Source organism: Crocodylus siamensis, chromosome 2, assembly GCF_052110815.1.
Source record: "Crocodylus siamensis isolate JL-2025a chromosome 2, ASM5211081v1, whole genome shotgun sequence".
NCBI classification, from domain to species: Eukaryota; Metazoa; Chordata; order Crocodylia; family Crocodylidae; genus Crocodylus; species Crocodylus siamensis.
In genome coordinates, this window is record NC_143396.1 from 62,171,155 (window position 1) to 62,187,454 (window position 16,300).

The 16,300-nt window shown below is 42.7% G+C and overlaps 1 protein-coding gene across 1 annotated transcript; it reads right to left on the reverse strand.

Annotated features, from left to right (window-relative positions):
- Window positions 1-4,390: 4,390 nt before the first annotated feature.
- FGF20 (fibroblast growth factor 20) lies at window positions 4,391-10,430 on the reverse strand. The gene is made up of 3 exons (XM_090034709.1): window positions 9,975-10,430; window positions 7,354-7,457; window positions 4,391-5,478 (listed from the first exon to the last, which is right to left on the reverse strand). Exons 1-3 carry the CDS (start codon window positions 10,267-10,269, stop codon window positions 5,233-5,235), a joined length of 645 nt encoding a protein of 214 aa, XP_089890835.1. The 5' UTR covers window positions 10,270-10,430; the 3' UTR covers window positions 4,391-5,232.
- Between the last annotated feature and the right edge of the window lie 5,870 nt (window positions 10,431-16,300).

Genomic DNA, 16,300 nt, shown 5'->3' on the forward strand with positions numbered 1-16,300 from the left:
GTCCTGTGTCTTCCTCGTTTACTGTCTCTCAGTGATTTCCGTATCAACTGTGCTCAATTCGTAACTAAAAAAATGGTATTTTTTCTAATTTTAATCTTGCAAAATGAGTTTGGAATTATCAGTACCAGTAACAAATGTTTTACTGTACAAACTGTGTATCTGCCAACAGTTGTAAATCAACATAGTTTTCAGCTTACATATATTTGTATCAGTTTACACTGATATACAGAAACATGCATACATTGTGAATACATTATGTATTTGTTCTACTTGCATCCATTCTATATATTCATTCCATATACTTAGGATATAGGATAGACTCTATTTATCCTATCCTATCTATACATATCCCCCAGGCACAACTTATTCTAACATCAACCCCCATTCATTCTATGGACGATCCACTCAGAAAATCATACACTGAATAGATCTATTCATTCATTTTGCACAGCTACCCTCTCACTCTACACTCATCTCTTCTACAAATACATAAACTTGCTCTACTCACTCAATTATTTTCACCAGTCTTTTCTAAATATCTTAGCCCAACATGGAGCTGGGGTGGCATAGGGGATATGGCAAATGGTTGATAGCCCAGGGGTTGTGAGTTTGGGGCTATAGCCAAAGTCCTGGCAATGTGGCCATGTCAGATTCCAGTGAAAAGGTAAGCTCTGCTAAATACCTAGGGGTTCCTATAACTGAACATAGAGGCTGTACTGACATGCTGGAATTCCAGTGCATTGGAACAGACTCATCAAGTCTGCTAGACTGTGGCTATTACTGTACTCCAGCAGCTTCCTACACTTTATATCATGATCCCTGTGGTTGAATTAAAGCTGGTAAAACAAACTTCAGTTCAAGCACTCCTGCCACCATTTTTAAGCATGGAGACAATGGTACATGAGATGCTGCGGTGCTTTAATTACAGCAGCTCTTGCAGCCACTCTAATTAAAGCGCCACATTCCCTACCCCTAGAACATATGTAAAAGTGACCAAGGACATGAAAAAGGAAAGCATCTTGCCGGTCAGTCCACACACACTTTATATTTGTCTTTCACACTTATTCATGTTGTGCATTTATCATGTAACTATTGGGACCAGTTCAGCAGTTGCCTCCATAAAACCAATCTTAAATCTACTTAAAAAAGTGAGAGGACATATTATAGAAATTGATGTTTACAGACAAAACTATAAAAAAGAATGGGGTTTCACTGTGTTCAGTGGCAGCCCCAACTGCTTAGCTTACCGGTGCATTGACCATGACACATAACAGCACTAGCAGAGGTCAGGAACCCAAGTGGGACTGAGATACAATAGAGTACAGGTGCAGGGAGTTCAGAGACACTTGCAGTATGGGCAGGGCTGTCCCTGTGGGGGGGCCAAATTGGTATGACTGCCCCATGGACAGTGCTGTACAGGCCCCGCCATGGCCTTGCCACTGCCGCCACTGGCTTCTGTGGGTGGTCACCACCCCCACTGCCACCGCTACCGGGTTCTGCGGAGAGTTAATACCCTCCCCCCCCCGCCCCAGCTGCTGCTGCTGCTGCTGGCTTCTGTGGGTGGTCACCACCACAGCCCCCCAGCCCCACATACCCCTAGGGACATCTCTGAGTATGGAGCACATGAAAGTACTAAAGCAGAGACGCATGCAGGCACAGATGTTATGAGAGGAAGTATAGAGAAGACAGCTGATTCTCAGCTGGTTCTGAAATCACAGAGACAAATTACTTATCAGATAAATTATCATCCTATTGTTTAAACAGCTGACAAGGAGAGAATGGAGTTAACCTGCTACACAGATGGAAGAACCACTCTTCATCACCATGTGGAGCAGCTCTGATTTTTTCTCATTTCTCAGGTGGTGGGGATATGGAAAAAAGGACAGCCCAACAAAAGGAAAATTGCGTGAAGACCAGAGGTTTTCCCGTAGACCCACAGGAAGCTTGAAAACCTCAGTCTATAAGGAAAGCTTATAAAGCTGACAGGTCTAAAATGATGCCCTCAGCTGCTTTAAGCCTATGGGCATCCTCATTGCCTACAGATTATGCCCTCAGTGATACTAGTGCAATTCCATTGCCTCCAGAGTATACCTTTCATGATATCAGTGTAACCCTACAACTTTCACAATAAAACAACAGTGTAAGTGAATTGACTCAGTAAATTAAGTCAATGATGCTGCTGATGAATTAGAATCAGAATGTCTTTCTCTTAACTCTCTTAGCTGTTTTAGCTCTGCAGGATTAACAGGAATAAAAATAATTTATAAAAAAAGCACTGAAATCCATAGGAATGACTCTGAGGACAAACACAGCAGAATCCTATTTAACTTTATGGGTCTATTAGACACATATGTGCAATTCTATTTAAAATAACTCAAACATTGAAAAAAAAGTTAATGCAAAAGATGGGTGGGCCCTCTTTCCCGGTTTTTTGTGACTCGGACTGAAGGACAAGATGACGATGTATTACAGAAGTGCATTACTAGATTTCTAGAGACTCAAATAGAATGAAACAGAATCTCACTTAGAGGCCTAAGTCCCCATTGATGCTCAATAGGGGCACGTCTCCACGAGACACTTTACTGCACAGTAGACTAATCTATTGTACTGCAAGTAAAGTATCAGCATCTGCACATCCATAACATTTATGGTGCAGTAAATTAGGCTAATGCGTGGTTTCCTAGTATCAAGAAATACAGGTACTAGATTAACTGTGCAGTAACACACATGTAGACAGCTGACCAGGAGTAAATTGTTCCCAGACAGCCTAGATAGATGGGGACAGATGGGAACTGTCCCACTTGTGAGGCAGCTCCCAACCAGCCCTGCATCAAGCCCTGATCTGCATGGGGCTGGCAGGAAGCTGTCCTCCAGAAGTGGAACAGCTCTCCATCCTAGCCCAGGCCTGACCCCTGTGCCCTCAGCCAGCCTGGAGCTCCCCCAGGCTGCTGCAGAGGGGCAGAGCAGAGCTGGAGCAGCCCTGCACTGGATTGCTCCTATCAGGTGCAAATTTGATTCTGATGGGAGAACACAGACATGTTCTCAGCCACATGTTCATGTACCTTAAAATACTGTGCAGTAACCTTAATGCACATTAATTGCACATGTAGACACACCCTAGTTGGAATAGATTTTGGTCCTGAGTGGAATAAATTAATCCTGTTTTCCAGCATGCAGAGATGACAGTTGAAATCATATAGCAAGTTTATACAACATCTCCCTCTATTTAGCCATAATGTTGTTTAGTCATTGATTTACTTTTCAGAAGACACAATGTCACCCAAAAACATTATTTTACTGAAGGAAAAAAAGAGTTCTCATCTTTTTTAGTTCTCAGTCCTTTAGCTCAAATACAAGACCACCTATCATCTCACAAAGAATACAGGCAAACTATATATAATGCTGCCATGTACTGTTTGTTAGTCTTAACATTATATTAGTCCTGCAGTTTTGTTTGAACTGCGATGGTCCAGGGCATTTGAGAGAAGTAAATTTTCTTTGTTAATAACTTTTATTGGACTAACAGTATAATTGAGAGCTGTTACTGAATCTTTCAGGCACAAAATGCCCTTCTTCATGTCTCCCAACTATATAGTTGATCCAAAAAATGATATTACTAAAGAAATATTGCTAGCATGAGAGATTTAATTTTCTAGCTTTGAGCCTGAACAGGTTGCAGAGCCAAATCCTGTAGAATATGGCCAGTGAACCTTAATATTACTACACCAAATGGAGATTTTCCTTTAGCTCAATTTTCAGAGGAGTGTATATTTTGAAACTGGAGGTGCCAAAACTGGAAGAACTGAATTAAATCCTCAAAGCTAGCCTGAATGTCTACTCATGTGCAGCCATTGAATCATGACATGCTGGTGGGCCTGTTATCAAAACTGAGAGTTTAGTCCGAATTTTATCTTCCTCTTCAATAATTATAATCTAATGTGTTGTATCAAATTTCCCTTAAACCCAGAGTCTGCTTTAGAGATATTGTATAACATGACTGTAGTGTTTTTAGAAAATATATAATTTCAGAATAAGACAACAGCATGCAGCAGCTGTACAGAACTTTTCATTCAGAAATCTCAAAGCCATTGCTGTTACCATTCTTATAGAATTATGTCATTTATAATCTTACATTTTCAAAACTTTATCTAGAATGCAGTCAATTAGCTGTTGAGTTACTGCTAAAGTCACCAGGAGTACTTTGGTGAGAATGTCATGCACCCCTGAATCAGGGTTTCAAATGCCAAGAAAAATGTTTTATTAGATACTACTTGAATATGGTTCTGAAAGCTTTTCCAGTACTGCAAAGGTTCTTGTACATTAGAAAACTCTTCACTTAAAGAATGACAGTAAATCCAGTAAAGTGAAATGTTTTAATTCTCTTGTAAATGTGCATTTGAAGTCAGTACAAGTCTGTGTAAGGCATTCTCATAGGTGAAAAGCAACCAGCATTCTTTCCAGCCTATGAAGATTTGAGGCAACTGCATGTGCATAAAAATATAACCTAATCTATAAACAATGAAATAAGATATTTTGTTTTTGAATGCATTATGATGTAATATCATTTTTGTACCATGACACTACCTCAAAGTAAATATTGGCACTGTAAATGATTTTTGATCGCATTGAGGCTTGTATTCTCTTCATATCCCAGTAAAAAATAAACTCTTTAATAAATAAATATATAAAATAAATATATGCAATCTGAAGATGTATAAATAGGTCCATCCTGAAGAAAAGTTCCAGCTCTGACTAAGATGCGCTGACTTCCGAGTTCCATCACTAGCAGTAGAGCACTTCACCTTCATGTACAGTTCTCAGGATTTATCACTATTTTACAGTTTATTCCTTACTGTTTCTTCCAACTTCTTGTCTATTGTCCAACTCCACATGATTTAGGTAGTCAATTTTGCTTTAGTTTATGGATCATAAGTAATCCAGAGAAGCTAGCCACTAGTTTGGTATTTTAAAATAAATGGGATTCAAACTTCCCACTGCCTACTGGCCAGCACAAGTGTCAGCAAACTTAAAAGAGGCTTGTTCCATCCTAAACATTAAGGCTTTGTCTCCTACATCCAATTATTAAAAAAAGGAGGCTTGGCTACCACTAAGACAGCTTCTTCAAATCCAGTCTCCTAGAGCCTTGAATGTTCTTCATGACTGTGTTACCATGGAAGCTGTGGTAAGACAGAACAGGTTTTGGTTTTGTTTCCTTTTGAACACATATCCCATTTAACTGTATCTTAATACATCTTTATAGAGTTCTGGAACTCTCTCTGGATCCACTGGCCTCGGTAGAAAGTGTGTGAATTTCTGGTGTCTTTTGGATCGTGCCCCGTCTCTGGGAGTACCATCTTTGTTAAGTGCTACAAAGTATCGCCGACCCGAGTCTCCATGCTTGTACACATTGGAGGAGTAAGTATTATACCAATTTTCTTCAAACTGTTCCCTGAAGATGCATTCAGAACTTAGTTTCTCCTAGAAAATGAAAGAAATATAAAAATAAAACATCAGAGCCCTTTCAGTAACTAATGACAAAATTTCTCAGAATATTCCAATACAGGGACACACTGATAATCAAACTGAGCTGGACTTTATGTTCACTTTTTGTTCAGCCATTCTTTAATACAATCATCCCAAGGAGGATGGTAAAGGTGTCCCTGTTTGCTGCATGTGGATTGGTTTACAGCAGCTGAGAAACTTAAGCACACAAGGCCAAATTTCTCTTTTATCAGTACTCAAACTGCACTACATCATGCATAATTTTGGACTGAAGTCCCATTAAGGTAGTATTGTTGAAGGTATTAGTCATGCATGATTCAATTAAAACTTACATCTCCAGTATCTATAAAACCCTAGAAAGACCATACTTTGGATGGTGCCTAAGATTTGAGCAATGGACATATGAGCAGAAGTAAAATGAAAGACATGAGGATATATTCTCAAGTGGTCTTCTTTTAAGCAGTAAAAAAAATAACACTTTAGGTTACTATAAGGATAGATATAGTGAGCAAATATATCTAGTATAAAATGGATTATACCTCCCTGTCGGATATTATCATGCTGGTCCATGTACATTTGTACATAAAGTGTAGACAAAAGTACAATTTGACAGATGAGAAAGGTATTACAATTGAAGACGGGAAAGTAACTTTAGAGTTTTTCTGGTATGCCTGAAGTTACTTTCCCAGCTCCAATTTTAATTCTTATGATTAATTTAATCAAATGCCAGTCCATCTAAACCAGTGATGTCAAACTCACTCTAGGCCCCAGGTTGGATCTGGAAGGCAGGGGTTCTCCAGGGTCAGATCTGAGAGGCCACAGTCAGGCAGAAGCACAGAGCCAAGTTAGGGTGACAGTCTGGGTCTGTGGCCAGGTGGCAGCAAGAAGCCACAATTGGGTGGCAAAACAGGTCTGGTGGTAGACAGCAGCACATCCCCCAAGAACATGTAGTTGCATAGATCTAGAGGCATGCAACAGTGCAGGGCTGCATTTGGGCAGCAGCACAGATCTAGGGGGCTGTTCATGATAGTCCTATTATCCGCTGGGGTCCAGGGACCCTGAATTCTGCAGCCGGCCATGCCCCCAACTTCCAGTAGCCACAGGCCATATGTTTGATGCCCTAACCTAAATCCCTTCAGTCATACAAAATGTTTGAGGCCCAAAACAAACAGTACAGGACAATGAGGATTTATGATATGAGTCACAAATAATGGTAATTCATATATTTTTTTTCCTTTTGGTTTAGAAAATGTTAAGCATTTGCAATGTATTATAAGAAGCAGGCATGGTGATGATACAAATCAATCTTTTTGAACAAGGATTGGAATAAATGTGTTAGGCTTGAAACTGGTGTTGGAGTACAAGTTTTATTATCCCAAGATAGTGGAGGAAGAAAGGATGACACAGAGTGTTATTACTTTCAAAGGTTTGAAAATACTCTGAAATATTTCTGATAACATATTAAGCATGATAGATTTGTAGAGTTGGCATTAAATAAAAAATCTGCTACTATGTCACTTTAGTGATTTCAAAGATTTTTTAAGACTAGTTACTTTAATTTATTTTTTATGTATTTTATTAGGAGGAATATTTCTATGTAATTCTCTTCTTTTTTAAGCTTACAAAAATGTTCTTCATGTGTATAATATTTGACTCAACACTCTAAAGGTTTGAGGATGATGGAATGACAAAAATGATATGCATCATTTTAGCTGGAAAGGAAGTCAGCATATTTCACCTTTTCAGTGGTTTTCTAAGGGGGGGGAGGTTGTTGCCAACTGTTAATAAATGAATCAACGTGTTATGCCTAAAACCAAAATGTGGATTGGCTGATGTGAAGACAATACTTACAGATCCATAGAGTTCTCCCTTTTCATTCATTCCGAGGTAAAGGCCACTGTCCACACCTCTAATACTGACCAGTCCCACTGCCACACTCATGAATTCAAGGATACCTGAATGCACACAAAAGGAGGATGACTGGGTTAAGACACAGGTCGGTTAAAATCAGAAATATACCAAAATATAGATAGAAGCACATGAGGCTATTTGTTTAATACATTAAAGTAAATGTGGCCTCCTTTCTTTCTGAGACAATGCTTTTATTTATCATTTCAAACATTGACCTGAATTTCATACAAACTTTACTTCAAGGCACTCTCTGAAGCCTCCAAAAAGAAATGTTATTTTCAGGAACATTTGTTAAGGCTTGGTTAAGAACAATTTTTTTCTGTCACTGATGGCTTAAAGAATTTAATACTAGATGATTATACTCTTTTTTGCCAAGGTCCCTTTTCATGCATTGGTTTGAACTGTCTAAAAATATACTTCACTTTCTCTGCAGAATGATCTTAGAAAAAAATCCAGGTTAAAATCCCTTTTAACTAATAATATTATAATGCAAAAGTCAGACTAATAGTATCATGTAAATGGACATAAAAGTACAAATGGGAATGTCACACCAGAGAATCTTCCCATACCATAAAAGAATATTTGCCATGTATTTCATGAAAACCCTGCTCCTGTAATTTCCTATGTAGCCTTGCAGGTGTAAAAATTATGTTGCATGTACATTCTATATTTAAAAATTGCAAAATGTTTGATATGTATGGAATATAGTTGCCATTTGAATTGGAAGACAAGTTATATGAAATTATTTCCAAAATACATGGTATTCATATTTAATTATTAATTGATGCAATGTGATATTTCAGTATTTAGATTACATCATGCTCTTAGTGACAGAGCATTTCACCAAATTCTCGGGTTACAAAAAGGACCCAAATTACTTGTATACCCTACTGAAGAGAAGGAAAGGGAAGGAATGAATTGTCTTCTGTAAAACTTCTAATGATGTAAACAAAAAATCCCCAAGCAAAGTTGAATTTGATTCATACCTGACATTTTACTGTGCAAAAGTGAAAACACAAACCTTCTAAACAGATGTGAAGACACGGAAAGTTCTTTAAAATAGTTTTGTATCTATCATTTTAATCATACTTGTTGCCTCTTTAAATTTTAATTGAGTTTTGACGGATCTATTAGGCTAAGTGGCCAACAAAATAAATTCTCTAGAAGTAGACATTAACAACTGTCTGCTCGCTATAAATCATCACAGACTTTCTGGTTCCTAATGTTAAAGATCTATTTAAAAGAGAGAGAGAGAGAGAAACAGAAAAAGAAAAGATGTGGAGGTATTTTGTCTTTCTAGTATCATTTTCAAAGCCATCCTTTTTAAAAAGCTATAATAGCAGGTGATTCAACCCACAAAGAGACCACATCAGACAAACCTGTAGAGAACAGTGATAGAATAAAGGAAGAGCACTGTGAATGTTTGATCTGGGACTGAACTTTTTTGTTTCTTTTTGAGTGATGATTTATTTCATGTTTACATGCTGGAGGAAGTCTCCCTTCTGTGAAGAACTTGCTGTTCAACTACAGTTCTCTCAGTTCTGAAAACATCAGCACTTCAACGTGTTATAAAGAATTCATTTGCAAGCCATTCCAGCCAATTGTTTTGACTATGGGAAGGGTGGCAGAGAACACTGTAATCACCTTTCTTAGGGCTGCTAAATCAATACACAGAAAAAGCCCTCTGGTGATCCACAACAACAGGCTGGTTCAGATAAGGCAGCAGTGCCCACATGCATCCCTCCCATTGCCTGAAGAAGGGTGTTCGTGCCTGAAAAGCTTGCAAAGAACCATTTTTCCAACGGTTTAGGTGGTCTCTTAAAAGAGATAACATCTACCCAAAGAACCTTCCCTGCCTGTGTCCTTAGATCTACACAGCTACAACCAGCAACCTTCTCATTTACTCCTAACAGATCAGGAAACTGTTCCCAGGCTCGGGGGATGCTCTCCGCCAGCCCTTTCCCTTTGGCTTTGCAAGCAAAGTACCATACCTTCACATCTGTTCAGAGGGGTTGTGTTTTTACTCCTGCACAGTCGAATGTGAGGTATGAACCAAATTCAAGTTTGCTTGGGGACATTTTGTTGACATGATTAGCAGTCTCAAAGAAGACAATTCATACATCCCCTTCCCTTTGCTCTTGTAGGGTATTCAAGTAATTTGGGTCCTTTCCGTAACCCAAGTATTTGGTCCAAGGCTCGGTCACTAGGAGCCTGATGTCATCTAAATATTGAAATATCACATTGCATCAACTACTAATTAAAGACGAGTGCCACGCATTTTAGAAATACTCCCTATAACTTGTCTCCCAGGTCAGGGAAGAACCGTGCCCTCCTATGGCCCCAGCTGTAAGCAGCCCCGAGGCCGCGCAGGTTACGGCTCCCCGCTTGCTTCCCGGACACGGGGGAGCGCTGATCGCCAGAGCCGCACCGGGGTGGCCCGCCGCACGTGTGCCCACGCGCTGCCGACGCGCTCCATCCCTGCCCGCTCTCACGGGCGGCCGGGGGCGGAGGCCAGCAGCGCCGGGACCCGAGCCGGCGCGCGGCGGGCAGCCGCTACCTACCGAAGAGGCTGTGGTCCTGCCGGGTGCCCTGCACGCTGCCGTCGGGCAGGATCTGCAGGTGGAAGCCGGTCCGGCAGTAGAGCTGCCTCCGGCGCAGCACGCCTTGCAAGTGGGCTAGATCCGCGCCGGCCGCCGCCCCGCCGACCCCGCGGGCTCCCCGCTCCGCCGGCGCCAGGCGGTCGCTGAGCAGAGCCGGCCGCTCCCCGGCGGGAGGCAGCAGGAAGTGGGAGCCCACCTGCTGCCCTAAGCCCTCCAAGCCGCCCAGAAAGCCGCCCACTGGGGCGACGGGAGCCATGAAGCGGCGGGCGCGGCGAGGCTCGGCGCGGGAGAGGCCGCGGGCTAAAGGCTCCCGGGCGCGCCCAGGCGGGGAGCGCTCTGCCCCGCGGCCGCAGCTCGCCTCGCTGCCCAGCCCCCGCGCCGCCCCGGCATGTGGGAGTCCGCGGCGGGCTGCGCACCCGCCCGGGCCGAGTCTCGGGAGACGGAGCCCCTCGGAGCGGCGCTTATATCCGCGGCGCGCGCCCGGGCGGTCCCCCCTGACATATGCTAATCGGGGCGGAGTGGGGGGGGGGGCGGTCGTTTGAAATCTTAAACCGATCTCCCTCCTCTCCTCACACCTTGCTCCCGGCTGCAGTGACCATGGGGAGCTCCCGGCGGTGCCCCGCGCGCGGGCCGTGGAAGTGATCCGCCCCCGCGTGCACACACACGCACAGCCACACACACACACACACACACACATACACACACACACACATACCTATACACACACACAGCCACACACTCCCACACACCCACACAGCCATACCTACATACCTATACAGAGACACACATCCCAGGCACACACACACACATACACAGACACCACCCACACACACCTATACCTGCATACTTATACACAGAGACACACATCCCCAACACACACACACCCACACACTCATACATACACACACACACAAATGCATACACACACACACTCATACATACACACACACACTCAGACACACCCCTCACACCCATACACATACTCCTTGCACATACCCCCAACACAGACACTTATACATATACCACCCCACACACACCCACACACAGACACCCCCATGTACACACACCCATACACCCCCCACATAGATCCCCCCCACACCCATACACAGACACCCCCCACATGCATACACACACCCATACACACCCCACACACACACACACACACACACCCACACACACACTTGGCATCCAAGGTTGAACAGCCCCCGCCCCCTTCTTGTTGTTGTTGATGCTGCTGCTTGGCCTCCTTTGATGTGAAGCTTTCCAAAAATGATAGATTGCAGCAAAAAGGAGCCCGGCTTGGCAGGGACTGCAGGAGGAGGAGGAGGAGGGTTGGACTCCACAGTTGCTCAGAGTTTGCTGTGCATTACATGGACAGGTGCAAGGGAAGGGAAGAGAGAAGAAGGAGAAAGGGCGTTACCTGAGGGTTAGACCTGCCCAGACACACTTGAAAGCAACAACAAAGATCTGACAGTTTCACTCCCTGATTTTAAAACGCTAATAAAATGTACATGCATTACCCCTTCCTTTTATCACTTAAGTTACAAGGAGGGGATTTTTTTTGAAGAAGAAATTGGCATAATCAGGGAGGGTTTTCCACCTCCCCGCCTCTGCAGAATTTTCCCCAGTATTTAATTTATCATAGACTTAAAATTAATTGATTAATCCAGCCTGGTATTGACTGGAAGAATTGGGTTTTCCATCTCCCCTCCTCTGCACAGTTTTCCCGAGTATTTAATTTATCACAGATGTAAAATGAATGGATTCCAGCCTGGTATGGACCGCAAGTATCAGTGGAAGGCCTCTAACTTGTGATGGATGCTTTTCAATCTCTCAGAGATGAAGGAAGACAACTTGTGCCAAATGCTTGTCTTGAAAGGGAGAGATGTTTACCTGTCTCCTTCACCATAGTGTGTGATTAAGAATAGGTTAATAGAGATTATAAAGTATACAGATAATAACAGATTTATAATGGAGAATCATATAAAATATGACTTAATGCTTGTAAGAATAACAAGATTTTTAACCTGTTGTAGGTCTCTGGTGACCTGTTCTATCTGGGAAGATACATCTTTTTCTTTCAAAAGAATAACAAGACAGCCATACAGTTGAAAAACACATTAAAACAATCAAGAATCAATTACAACATACTTCATTGATTTTTGTTTGTTTAATTTTCATCTAAAAGCACATAGCACATCTTATGGCATTTTCGTTAACGTGCAAGTACTGCAAACGTGTTGCCTCACCAGTACCAAAACAATGGATTGTGGTGTAAAGCTCAAAGATCTTTCATAGTTAAATCTTTCAAAAGTTTAAGAAAGTCACTGGGCGGGTTTAAGCTTTCATTTGAACAAAAAGTTGTAGAGAATCATAAAAGATTAGTTTTTCAGTCTTACTCCATGGTCTTTTCAATCACAGTCTAAATCTAGGAGATCAAATGGATTTGACTGCTTTGCTTTATTTGCTATGGAGAGTATGGGCTAATTAATTGGCAGGTGCTTTAAAGCAGGTAATGCTACACCTTTTCATCATTGCAGTCCTAAGTACTGCTCCTGTGTGCACCTGAATTATAAAAAGGGTTCTTTAAAGCAAGTGATTTACTGTGGAGGGATTTAAAACTGAAAAAAACTAACGCTAAATACAATGATCAGATAAATCACCTCATAAGAGAGCCCTGGCAGACCTGCTCTTAAGACTGTTACAGATAGATGTTATATTATTTTACCTTTCAGATAACAGGAGTCTGTCATGTGGTGGGACCCAAAAATCCACCATAATCGAGATTTCAAAGCACATCTGTGTAAACATTATCACATCAGTGTAAAACATCTACCAATGAGCTTTCTCTTTGAACCAAATCTTCTTAATTGCAGTGTTAAATCAAAGAAATAGATCAAAGTTGAATAATCTATATAGCACCGATTTCTCAAGTAGCCTGTACACTGATTACTTAGAGATACCTAAAACGTTTGAAATGCACATCAAGTATTTTTATTGACATGACTTTTAGTTCAAGATCAAACTTTAATTAATTCAGTTCAGTACTAAATTGCAGGACATACACTAGAGCAAACAGCTACAATTTAGGTGGTGTAGTCTACTGAGCCCCCAAAGATGTTAACTCAAGGGGAAAAGTTCCTGGCAGTAAGGAGCTCTTCTGGATTACTTAACATATGTGACTCTATACCAGATAATGTTTTTAAAACATCCTATACCCTCTGATATTAATTTGCTATTATGAGCAATAAATTTGTTCTTGTGTCATACTGTAGCTGCCGTATGGAGAGTGAAATACAAAACATCAACCTTTCCAAGTGGAGGCTTTAAAGTCTGGGTGCTGAACCGGTTATGCTATTTAATAAAGTACCAGAAAAGAAATGAAAAGATAAGATTTTTTTTGTTGTTTGCACTAGTCATGTGACAGGAAAAGATAACACTAAAGATTTTCTGCACATTCTGTGACAATATCATGGGAAGTTAAATAATTTTGAAGAGTGTTTTTACAAGAGTACATTATTCAATGTTAAGTATACAGTACAATCTAATCAACTTTACCTATACTTCCTAGAGACGGCACTTTTCAGTGTTGTTGAACAAATACATATGTGTTCCAATTTTTATCTCTACAGGAGGCTTCTGCAGACAATATGATTACTGTACATTGAATAAGGAAAAAATATTGCCAGGGCAGCACCTGGCTACCTATGAGTGGAGAAAGCAACTGCCTAATGACTTTGATGCATATGCATAAGGATTATATGTAACGTAGCTAGAAAAACATGAAGGTTTAAAATGTTTTTATCTTGAAAGTTTAATATGCCTTAATTGTTAAAAAAGGGCCTTGCAACAATGATGAAATGAAGTTATCATGTCTGTCTCATGCTTGTACTGGGTTTTGGCAGATGTAGTTCAGATGAGGAGGGATATCCATACAAGAAAATAGAATCATGAAAAGCTTGAGCTACAAGGCTTACAAGGCACCAGGTCAGCATTTCAGCAAAATATTTTGATGTTTGACCTACATATTTTTATGTTGATTTGGGGGGGTTATCCATTTTAAGGATGTACATTTTTTAAAACAAATTCAGATTTTCCAGGGAAAATAAACAGTTGTTGTGAAAATGTTCATTTTGTCAGAAAAGCAATATTCTGTAGAAAAAAAGACTTAATAGGAATTTTTCAGCCAGCTAGCCTGCTGACAGGAAGGTATCAAAATAAAAATGAGCCTTCTTCTGATTCTTTAAATCATAGTAACACATTTTGGACAATGGGTATAAAGCAAATGAGATTTGAATAGGTTCTAGAGCAGGGGTGGGCAAAATGCGGGCTGCAGGCCGGATGTGGTCCACCAGGCCATTCTATCCAGCCTGCAGAGCTCCTCCAAAAAACAATTATTATTCTTACCATGACTTCCCCTCTGAACGCCGGTGGGAGGTAGGCTTTCAGAGGTCATGCACCATTGGCCCAGGTGGGTTCTGTTCTTCCACCTCCGCGGGGCTCTTGGCACTCTATCTGGGAGAGCCATGTGGAGGCACCGAGTGCAATGGCACGTGACTAGATAGCTGGTGACTGGGGAGGGGATCTCCTGCCTGCAGGAGGTAGGTGGGTTTTGTGGGTGGGGTGGGACCCCTCCCACTGTGCACAGCCCCTGCCACTGGTGGCAGCAGCATCTGCAGGTGATGGGCCCTTGGAGCACTTCTGGCTCACAGCAGACAGAGTCCCCTAGAAGCACGGAGCTCCAGGATCCCAGGAGCTACACGTAACCTACCTGGCCCGACCTGCTGGCAGGCACCTTTGAGCCGGACTAGGCTGGCTCCATGCCAGCATGTGGTGTTCCCAGCACTGCAGTCAGGAGCTGTACACCATTGGGCTGGGCCACACTGGCTCTGTGCCTCCATGTGTGCCTCCAGGTGGGGCTGCCAGCACTCCAGCAGGGAGCTGCATGTAGCAGCACAAAGACTGCCTGGCCCGATGGTGCACAGCTCCCTGCAGCTCCCAATCCATGCACCATCAGGCCAGGAGGTCTCCATGCCTCCATTTCTGTGTCCCCACTAGAGTGCTAGAAGCCCCACATGGAGGCACAGAGCCAGCCCAGCCTGATGGCGTGCATGTCCCACTTGCAGTGCCCTGAGGCTCACATGTTGGCACAGAGCCAGCTCAGTCTGGTTTGAAGGTGTGCACCAGTGGGCCAAGTTGGGCAGGCTCCATGCTGCCATGTGCAGCTCCCAGGATCAGCCCGAGCTGTACACCACTGAGAGGCTCTGCCTGCTCGCAGCCAGGAGTGCCCTGAGGGACCACCACCTGCTGCTGCTCCTGTGTGGCAGGGGTTGTGTGGCAGGGGGGCCCACACCTACCCTCGAGCCAGGTTTTGAAAACATCCAAGGATGGAGAGTCCACAGCCCCTCTAGGTAACCTGTTCCAGTGTTATACTATCCTCCTAGTCAAAAAATGCTTCCTAATATTTAACTTAAACTTCCCCTGTTACAACTTTAGACTTTTGCTCCTTGTCCCATAATCTGCCACCACTGAGAACAGTGCAGCTCCATCCTCTTTGGAACCCCCTTCAGGTAGTTGAAGGCTGTTTTTAAATCCCCTCGCAGTCTTCTCTTCTCTAGACTAAATAACCCCAGTTCCCTCAGTCGTTCCTCATAAGTCATGTTCCCCAGCCCCCTCACCATTTTTGTTGCCCTCTGCTAGACTCTCTCCAATTTGTCCACATCCTTTCTGCAATGCGGAGCTGAAAACTGAACACTGTACTCTAGACGTGGCCTCACCTGTGCTTAATAGAGGGGAATAATCACTTCCCTTGACCTGCTGGCAACACTACTACCAATACAGCCCAGTATGCCATTAGCCTTCTTGGCAACAAGGGCACACTGCTGGCTCATATTCAGCTTATTGTCCACTGTAACACCCAGGTCCTTTTCTGCAGAGCTGGTGCCTAGCCAGCCAGCCCCCAGCCTGTATTGGTACATGGAATTGTTCCATCTTAAGTTCAGGACTTTGCACGTTTCCTTGCTGAAACTCATAAGATTTCTTTTGGTTCAATCTTCCAATTTGTCTAGGTCACCCTCCAGTGACCAGAATCTTAGCCCTACCCTTCAGTGTATCTACTACTCCCTCCAGCTTGGTGTCATCTGCAGACTTGCTGACAGTGCACTCTATGCCATCTTCCAGGTCATCAATGAAGACATTGAACAAAACCAGCCACAGAACTTACCCCTGGGGCACTCAACTTGATACCGGCTGCCAACTAGACATCAAGCCATTGCTTAGTACTCTCT